The following is a 10,702-nucleotide window of genomic DNA, read 5'->3' as shown; positions in this document are numbered from 1 at the left end:
CCCCACACATTATATACCTGTCACACTGCCCCCCCACACATTATATACCTGTCACACTGCCCCCCACACATTATATACCTGTCACACTGCCCCCCACACATTATATACCTGTCACACTGCCCCCCCCACACATTATATACCTGTCACACTGCCCCCCCACACATTATATACCTGTCACACTGCCCCCCCCCCACACATTATATACCTGTCACACTGCCCCCCCCACACATTATATACCTGTCACACTGCCCCCCCCACACATTATATACCTGTCACACTGCCCCCCCCACACATTATATACCTGTAACACTGCCCCCCACACATTATATACCTGTCACACTGCCCCCCACACATTATATACCTGTCACACTGCCCCCCCCCCACACATTATATACCTGTCACACTGCCCCCCCCACACATTGCCCCCCCCACACATTATATACCTGTCACACTGCCCCCCCCACACATTATATACCTGTCACACTGCCCCCCCCACACATTATATACCTGTCACACTGCCCCCCCCACACATTATATACCTGTCACACTGCCCCCCACACATTATATACCTGTCACACTGCCCCCCACACATTATATACCTGTCACACTGCCCCCCACACATTATATACCTGTCACACTGCCCCCCCACACATTATATACCTGTCACACTGCCCCCCCACACATTATATACCTGTCACACTGCCCCCCCCCCCACACATTATATACCTGTCACACTGCCCCCCCCACACATTATATACCTGTCACACTGCCCCCCCCACACATTATATACCTGTCACACTGCCCCCCCCCACACATTATATACCTGTCACACTGCCCCCCCCACACATTATATACCTGTAACACTGCCCCCCACACATTATATACCTGTCACACTGCCCCCCACACATTATATACCTGTCACACTGCCCCCCACACATTATATACCTGTCACACTGCCCCCCACACATTATATACCTGTCACACTGCCCCCCCCCCACACATTATATACCTGTCACACTGCCCCCCCCCACACATTATATACCTGTCACACTGCCCCCCCCCCACACATTATATACCTGTCACACTGCCCCCCCCCCACACACATTATATACCTGTCACACTGCCCCCCCCCCCACACATTATATACCTGTCTCACCTCCTTGCACTGCTTCTGTATAACATACCTTCTCATACATACCTCTGCATGCATGGCAGCAACCTCTACCGGGGTCTTCAGTAGCTCCTCCCACATAGGCGTCACATGGTCATGACCTCATCGAAGGTCCTTGACCACATTCACTGCTGTGATGATCCCCAGAGGTAGTGTGTGCTGCAGCCAGCAGGTGTGCCCTGCCCACCCGAACCCCCCGCCCCCCCTCCCCCTCGCGGTACCGCGGTCACCGCGGTTACTCTCAGCCAGGCAAGTCGGACCCTGGTCCCGGGATCAGGAGACGGGACTCAGTCTCCTGGCCCGGGACAATGCGGGGAATAGCGTGACATTCCCTTATCCTCCCGGGGCGGCGGGACTGGGGTTAAAAAGCGTGACAGTCCCGCCGAAAGCGGGACGGTTGGGAGGTATGCATTCCCCCAGACCTGGTGCGCTCCGCTGGTAACATCACTCGTTGCTGCAGGTTTTCCTGGATGGTCTGCCTCTCCAGCGATGTCCTCCTCTGCCTGCCCGGGGTGGAGGTGGATTGTCCACCTGAGGCCTGGGATGGAGGCTGCTGCACACTCTGCATGTTTCTTGCCTTTGGACTTTCAGGCACTTTTGCTCTGCTCACAGATGATCCAACATTTTCACTGGTAGGTTGTTTTACCAGCTTCTTGCTTGTAACTTCTTCATTGTCGACACAAACTTTCCTACTCGCACTGGAACTTGCACTGCTGACATTTGTTCCTTTAACAGAAACTTGGGGATTAACATCCCTTGTTTGAGCTGGCTGGGTGTTATCTGCCAGATTAGGCCTTGGAGCCTGGGCCTTGCTTGGGGAGCTTCCCCACCCAGGGTGGCCCCGCCCTGGGCTGTCTCCAGACATCAGAAGGGGTCAGGAGCTCAACGATCACACAACCTCACCTCTAGGAGGCAGTATTATAGTAGTTATATTCTTGTACATAGGGGCAGTACTATAGTAGCTATTTTCTTGTACATAGGGGGCAGTATTATAGTAGATATATTATTGCACATTGGGGGCAGTATTATAGTGGTTATAATCCTGTACATAGGGGGCAGTATAATAGTAGTTATATTCCTGTACAGAGAGGGCAGTATTATAGTAGTTATATTCCTTTACATAGGGGGCAGTATTATAGTAGTTATATTCCTTTACATAGGGGGCAGTATTATAGTAGTTATATTCTTGTACATAGGGGGCAGTATTATAGTAGTTATATTCCTTTACATAGGGGGCAGTATTATAGTAGTTATATTCCTGTACATAGTGGGCAGTATTATAGTAGTTATATTCCTGTACATAGTGGGCAGTATTATAGTAGTTATATTCCTGTACATAGTGGGCAGTATTATAGTAGTTATATTCCTGTACATAGTGGGCAGTATTATTGTAGTTATATTCTTGTACATAGGAGGCAGTATTATAGTAGTTATATTCCTGTACATAGGGGGCAGTATTATAGTAGTTATATTCCTGTACATAGGGGCAGTATTATAGTAGTTATATTCCTGTACATAGGGGCAGTATTATAGTAGTTATATTCCTGTACATAGGGGGCAGTATTATAGTAGTTATATTCTTGTACATAGGGGGCAGTATTATAGTAGTTATATTCTTGTACATAGGGGGCAGTATTATAGTAGTTATATTCTTGTACATAGTGGGTGGTATTATAGTAGTTATATTCCTGTACATAGGGCCACTATTATAGTAGTTATATTCCTGTACATAGGGGGCAGTATTATAGTAGTTATATTCTTGTACATAGGGGGCAGTATTATAGTAGTTATATTCTTGTACATAGGGGGCAGTATTATAGTAGTTATATTCTTGTACATAGGGGGCAGTATTATAGTAGTTATATTCTTGTACATAGGGGGCAGTATTATAGTAGTTATATTCTTGTACATAGTGGGTGGTATTATAGTAGTTATATTCCTGTACATAGGGGGCAGTATTATAGTAGTTATATTCTTGTACATAGGGGGCAGTATTATAGTAGTTATATTCTTGTACATAGGGGGCAGTATTATAGTAGTTATATTCTTGTACATAGGGGGCAGTATTATAGTAGTAATATTCTTGTACATAGGGGGCAGTATTATAGTAGTTATATTCTTGTACATAGGGGGCAGTATTATAGTAGTTATATTCTTGTACATAGGGGGCAGTATTATAGTAGTAATATTCTTGTACATAGGGGGCAGTATTATAGTAGTTATATTCTTGTACATAGGGACAGTATTATAGTAGTTATATTCTTGTACATAGGGGGCAGTATTATAGTAGTTATATTCTTGTACATAGGGACAGTATTATAGTAGTTATATTCTTGTACATAGGGGGCAGTATTATAGTAGTTATATTGCTGTACATAGGGGGCAGTATTATAGTAGTTATATTCTTGTACATAGGGGGCAGTATTATAGTAGTTATATTCTTGTACATAGGGGGCAGTATTATAGTAGTTATATTCTTGTACATAGGGGGCAGTATTATAGTAGTTATATTCTTGTATATAGGGGGCAGTATTATAGTAGTTATATTCTTGTACATAGGGACAGTATTATAGTAGTTATATTCTTGTACATAGGGGGCAGTATTATAGTAGTAATATTCTTGTACATAGGGGGCAGTATTATAGTAATATTCTTGTACATAGGGGGCAGTATTATAGTAGTTATATTCTTGTACATAGGGGGCAGTATTATAGTAGTAATATTCTTGTACATAGGGGGCAGTATTATAGTAGTTATATTCTTGTACATAGGGACAGTATTATAGTAGTTATATTCTTGTACATAGGGGGCAGTATTATAGTAGTTATATTCTTGTACATAGGGACAGTATTATAGTAGTTATATTCTTGTACATAGGGGGCAGTATTATAGTAGTTATATTGCTGCACATAGGGGGCAGTATTATAGTAGTTATATTCTCGTACATATGGGCAGTATTATAGCAGTTATATTCCTGTACATAGGGAGCAGTATTATAGTAGTTATATTGTTGTACATAGGGGCAGTATTATAGTAGTTATATTCCTGTACATAGGGGGCAGTGTTATAGTAGTTATATTCTTGTACATAGGGGCAGTATTATAGTAGTTATATTCCTGTACATAGGGGCAGTATTATAGTAGTTATATTCTTGTACATAGGGGGCAGTATTATAGTAGTTATATCCCTGTACATAGGGGGCAGTATTATAGTAGTTATATTCTTGTACATAGGGGCAGTATTATAGTAGTTATATTCTTGTACATAGGGGGCAGTATTTTAGTAGTTATATCCCTGTACATAGGGGGCAGTATTATAGTAGTTATATTCTTGTACATAGGGGCAGTATTATAGTAGTTATATTCTTGTACATAGGGGGCAGTATTATAGTAGTTATATTCCTGTACATAGGGGGCAGTATTATAGTAGTTATATTCTTGTACATAGGGGGCAGTATTATAGTAGTTATATCCCTGTACATAGGGGACAGTATAATAGTAGTTATATTCTTGTACATAGGGGCAGTATTATAGTAGTTATATTCTTGTACATAGGGGCAGTATTATAGTAGTTATATTCTTGTACATAGGGGGCAGTATTATAGTAGTTGGCATGTATATGGGAGAAGGTATTGTAGTAGTTTTATTTTGTATATAGAAGGCAGGATTGAATGTATTATTCTAAATGTGTTATTGCAGCATTATTCCTGTACATAGAGGCAGTATCAATATATTCTTTCTCTGAATTGTACATGTATGGCACAGGGGGAAGGTATTTAAGGCTTTTCGGGTTGTGTGTTTGCATCATTTACTGATCGACAGGTCACATTCTTTGCACATTAGATTCACTTACTAGCAAAGATATTCTTGTTTTGCATTAAGTGAATTTCCCCACTGTGGGACTAATAAAGGATTATCTTATCTTATCTTAAGGCCATCTACAAACAATTTGTCAGTTATAACCCCACCCACATTATCTGACCACACCCACTTGGGGGCCACTTTATAGTTTTTTACAGGGCCATTTTAAATTCCCAGTCCGGCCCTGAGAGTGACGGCCGGTGCCTCTCCTGTGCTGAGGATCTGCAGAGCCGGGGGACGCTGTGCTGGAGGAGAAGACCTTGTCCCTGTCATGAGCTGCTCTCTTCTTCTTACTGCCTGTTATGTCTTCACATTTTCAATATCATTACCATGTCATGAAAGAAATATTTCTCATTTGTATTCATCAGCGTTACTGCCATTAGTGGAATATGAATATTACAGTGAAGGAGATGTCACCATTGCCGGTCTGATTTCTGCACATAGATTTGTTGGCAAAGCTGAATTTTTTGAAAGAAAAGATTTTTTAGATTTATACTGTCAAAAGTGAGTGTGTTTCTAGCTTATATGTACTTTAATACACAGTACACCACACGATACAGAAGACCCTAATATCAGATGGTAAGAGATGGTAAGATCAGCGGAGAACAATAGAAGGGGCAGAAAATCCAACAATGGACACAAAACAACAACTTTCCTGCTTCATCCGGAGACATGGGGAGATCAGGTTTATGTCCCACATGATCTCAGTGATAGAAATAGCTTTAAAGTCCAGAACCAGGGTCCATTTATTCATCTGAGAAGATTCAGGGACTGTGTAAGGGGGCGGTCACACAGAAGGGCTACTGCCAGAAGTCTGTGTTTGATACCAGCATTGTCTGGGTTTCGCTCACTTCTTTGACTTGACTTTGACTTGGTGAATTGACCTGTCGACCTCCCATTGACTACATTGGGAGAGGGATTTTTCCAATGATATTTTGTGTTGGAATAAACCTCCATGTGAATGATCGTGTTAGTGGGGTGTGATATAGTATTGCCTCTTATTGGGCTGTGAATAGAATAATGTGGTTACCACCAGAAGTTGTCTGCTAGAATTTAGTGTTTTATACTCTGGCACCAACCAATATGAATGTCCCAGTATATAAGTCAGGATTTCAAGACACATCACCGCAGCTTATCAGGGCCACAACAATCCACCAATGTCTATTATATTATTATATACCAGCAGTAATAGCAAGGCCGCGTCCCCGGCTATGTGCAGCCCTGCCATAGAGAATGATTGGAGCAGCAGAGCACAGGCTCCGCCGGTACCTCCAGGTCAGACGGGGCACCATCTGCCTCTACTTTCTATACGCTGCGGGGTTGAAGAAAATGTTGAAGCTCTTTTCATCTGATTCACAACATCACTGAAGATTTATAGTAACATCGTAATTCTACAGACAGGACATCTGGAGAGATATGATGCTACACACCTTCTGACACCGAGCATGTATCCTGCATGTATATCATCTGTTAGAATAAAATATGTGCCGGATACTTGCTGCTTGTTGGAGGGATTCCCACTGTTATATGGTTGATCCCCCGTATTCCTGGTGTTCCTAACGCGCCGCTTCCAAAGGAAAGAATCTTTAGTCATAGGCCAGGGCTTGTGTTCTCTGATGCCCCCAACTGTGGCAGATTTACTAAAAGCCTCCAGTCTCATTGTGTATCCAGCGTCATGTTGTCGGACAATTTGGAATTGCACTACCTCCTGCACCAGGTACTGGCAGCATGTCATAGAGATACAGGCAGTTACCGGGTTACTTACAAGATAGTTTGCATAGGTTTGTTCTTAAGGTGAATTTTCTATGTAAGTCGGAACTGTATATTTTATAATTGCTGCTCCAGACAATTTTTTTTTTTTTTTTGCCCCACAGACAATTGGAGTTTCAAATTTTTTTCTGTAATGGGACCAAGGATGATCAGTACAGCTTCATTACAGACACCTTACAGCTTATCATTGCCCACTGGTCAAGCTCCCTGGATGTTACTATAGTCCCAGAGTGCAGAGGGGTCCGTCTTTAACTAGTGGTCATCTGTAAGTTGGGTGTCCTTAAGTAGGGGACCTCCTGTAGTTGATACCTTACCAGTTCATGGTTAAAATAATAATAAAACATGATAAAAAATTAAAACGACTGATTCGGACTGAGCGCGGGATTTAACTTTCAAATTGTGTCGGAAGCCAATGCACTTACATGCACCTGGAAGAAAAAGGTGAACTCCGGGGACCTGAGCGGGGAAACAACACATGCAGTATATATGTTATCGGTGAACTTCGGTGACCCTGTAGAAAATGTGCCCCAATGTTACTGTCCGTTTTTAACATTTGTAATTAAGAAGCCATTACTTGTATGAAAGTTAAGACGTAAGGAGGTCATTTATCTTTAGTTGAATGAAGTGTCTTGGGACACTTTCTACTTTATGTTACTTGAAAATTTTTGGTGACATGTCTACTCTATTTTTACATGGTTTCTTATGCGTCCTCTCATTGTTGTAGGATGTTACGGGGCTTTGAACTTTAGGTGCGATTTTTCACATTTTCAGAAAAAACACAAAATCCTGCTACTGATGGACCTGCTCAGATATCAAGTCAATTTGAGAGGCCGAAATAAAAGTAAAACCCCATAAATTACAGCATTATACAAACTACAACCCTAAACATATGTAAAACAACTTTCATGAAGTTTGTTAACCCTTTAATTGTTTTACAGTTCATAAAACTAAATTGTGTGTAATATTGAAATTTCTATTTTTTTGGCTAACTGAATGTGTTTTTCAAAAAATGTACAAATTCTCAGTGGATGAAATACCCAAAACACTCCACACAGTTTGATCCTCAATCTCTCCTGAGTATAACAATCCCCCATATGTGGTGGTGACTGCTGTATGGGCGCAGGGCCGGGCACGGAGGGGAGCTGCACCATTCACAGCATATAAGGGCTTATTTTCTGCGACATGAGATGCACTTTACAAATATTTCATTTTAGTGGGTCATTAGTAGTGATGAGCGAGTATACTCGTCCGAGCTTGATGCTCGGTCGAGTATTAGCATACTCGGACCGGCTCATTGCTCGGACGAGTATTTGCCCTGCTCGATGACGAGCATTTAATTAAAAAAAAAGAAGTGAAGAACAGTAAAAAAATACAATTAAAACATTTAACCCCTTCCCGACATTTGACGTAATAGTACTGCATCGCGGGAGGTGCGTTCCCGCAAAATGCAGTACTATTACGTCAAGCTTCTGGCGCCGGCTCCTGAACGGAGCCGGCGCCAGAAGCTGCGGGTGTCGGCTATATATTATAGCCGACACCCGCCTCTAACACCCGCGATCGGAGATTTCTCCGATCGCGGGTGTTAACCCCTAACACGCCGCGGTCGCGCTGACCGCGGCGTGTTAGAGGCATTTAAAGTTACCTGAAGTTGAATCGGACCCCCCCGCGGCGCTTACCGGGGGGGTCCGCTGCTCCGATCGCAGCCCCGGGACTGCCGGTGCCCGGGGCTGCGAGATCTCCCTCCGGAAGCCGGGTCCGTGCCTCCTGGCAGGACCCGGCTGTAAGACACTGGGCATGCGCAGCATGCTCAGTGTCTTACATTACACAGTGCAATACATCTGTATTGCACTGTGTAACCTGTAAAAAAGCTTGAACAAGTGATCAGAAGATCACTTGTTCAAGCTTAGATGTCATTACCTGTAAAAAAAGTAAAAATAAATAAATAAACGTTTTTTACAATAAAAATAAATAATAAAAGAAAGTGAAAGTCCCCCCAAACACCACATTTCCCTTTACACAAGTAATAAAGTATAAAAAACACTAAATCACAAAAAAACCCCACTTATTTGGTATCGATGCGTCCGTAACAATCTGTACAATAAATCCTAATCATAATTGGACCCGCTCGGTGAACGTGGTAAAAAAAAAAACCCAAAAACTTGTCAAAAATTAAAACTTTTTATCAAATTGCTTTACAAAAAATGTTCTAAAAAGTGATCCGAAAAAGTTACAAGCACCAAAATGATACCAATAAAAAGAGCAACTTGTCACGCAAAAAATAAGCTTACAACCAGCTCCGTAAACCAAAAAATACTATAATTATGCTGCTATAAAAATGGCAATACTAAAACAAATGCAATTTTTTCTATTCTAGTTTTCCTTCAATAAAATTGGACAAATAAAAATAAAACTATATAAATGAGGTATCACCGTAATCGTAGTGATCCGTAGAATAAAGATAATATATTATTGTTATGCTACAGTGAACACCCCCCCCAAAAAATGCTAAAAATCCAAAAGAAGAATTGATGATTTTATTTTCCTCCACACGTAAAAAGTTAATAAAATTGCTTCAATAAGCTAAAAACCCACTAAAATAAAGTTTTTTTTACAGTGCATCTCGTCTCGCAAAAAATAAGCCCTTATTTGTCTAAATTGCTTAAAAAATAAATAAAGATTGTATAGCCTATAGCCAACGAGCGTTGTTATAGAACGGTGCGGCGGGTAGTGACTTTCCAACACCGGTCAGGGTAAGACGGCAGCTGTTCACTGATCGGGGTAAGACGGCGGCTGTTCCTGACAGCCATCCATCCTGCCCCATGGACCAGAAGGGTTACGTCCCCCCCACACACCCCCAGTTTATTATTGCTGCTATTGGCTCATCAATTCAGATGAGCCAATAGCAGCGAATTTACTTATGACGTCAGTAATACCGGTCACCATGTCTGTAGACACGGTGATCGGGGCAGGGTGGCGGCTGTTCCTGACAGCCACCAATTTTGCCTTGCGGTCCAGAGGGGTTTTGTTGCCCCCCTCTGTCCATGTTTGCCGCTATTGGCTGGTCGATTTGGTCCAGCCAAAAGCAGCAATATTCGTCACAATGGGCATCGCTAGGGTGAATAAGAGCAACACTTGGCGATAATTTCCCTACGAAAAACGAAGATATGGTACAAAAGTGCTGGCCGTGCACATTGTACAGATTATGCTGTACAACTCTTACGAGCTGTTCCAATGTGCACGTCCTGCCGTATCATTTCTCCGTTTTCAAGAGGAAGATATTAGGAAACTAATATTGGGACAAGAAGGACGGGGCCCCAGTCGCTCTGGTTTAGATGTTCCTGTGTTTTGCCAGGACAGCATTTTCCCAGTGAATTCTGCTGCTTCTAAAGATAAGACTCAATAAAGAGTCTGTTCCAAAAGAGGAGTTAGGATGGACACTACATACTAAGGATGGACACTACATACTACTAAGAGACCTGCGACAACTCTAGAGTGACAAAAGTTTAGTTGGTCCCCTGGTCTATTCTACCTCCTTATACACTAAACATTCACAATTCACGCCCAACCTATTGTGAATTAATTTTGGTAAAATGAATAATTGTAACAACTGTTATGTCCCGTTGCTCCCTATACCCCTCCATTATTTCATAAGGGGCGCCACATAACGGGCACTGAACTTTCCAGAAATAATTGAAATTTCCATCTTGGACTCCATTGCACATCATATTTGGAAACCACCTGTATGTTCAAAATGCTCATTTCACCACGTGTATTACACTACACCACATATTACACCTTGCTATATTCCCCAAGGGGTGTACATTCAACAATTAGGGTCACTTTTCGGGTTTTCCTCTGTTTTGGTACCACTGCGGCTCTCCAAATGTATCCTGACACATGT

At 42.2% G+C, this 10,702-nt stretch overlaps 1 protein-coding gene across 1 annotated transcript in view; it reads left to right on the top strand.

The window, feature by feature from the left end:
• Positions 1-1,580: 1,580 nt before the first annotated feature.
• The window catches only part of LOC140113590 (vomeronasal type-2 receptor 26-like), a 103,187-nt gene continuing 94,065 nt past the window's right edge, over positions 1,581-10,702 (top strand). Inside the window, exon 1 of the mRNA XM_072132649.1 lies at positions 1,581-1,803. Within this exon, the coding sequence (XP_071988750.1) occupies positions 1,642-1,803 (162 nt within the window). The 5' untranslated portion in view covers positions 1,581-1,641. The remainder of the gene's footprint in view (positions 1,804-10,702) is intronic.

This window comes from Engystomops pustulosus, chromosome 1 (assembly GCF_040894005.1).
Source record: "Engystomops pustulosus chromosome 1, aEngPut4.maternal, whole genome shotgun sequence".
Lineage (NCBI taxonomy): Eukaryota > Metazoa > Chordata > Amphibia > Anura > Leptodactylidae > Engystomops > Engystomops pustulosus.
Note: the sequence above shows the minus strand (reverse complement) of the source record. Positions and strands in the feature narration are given on the sequence as shown.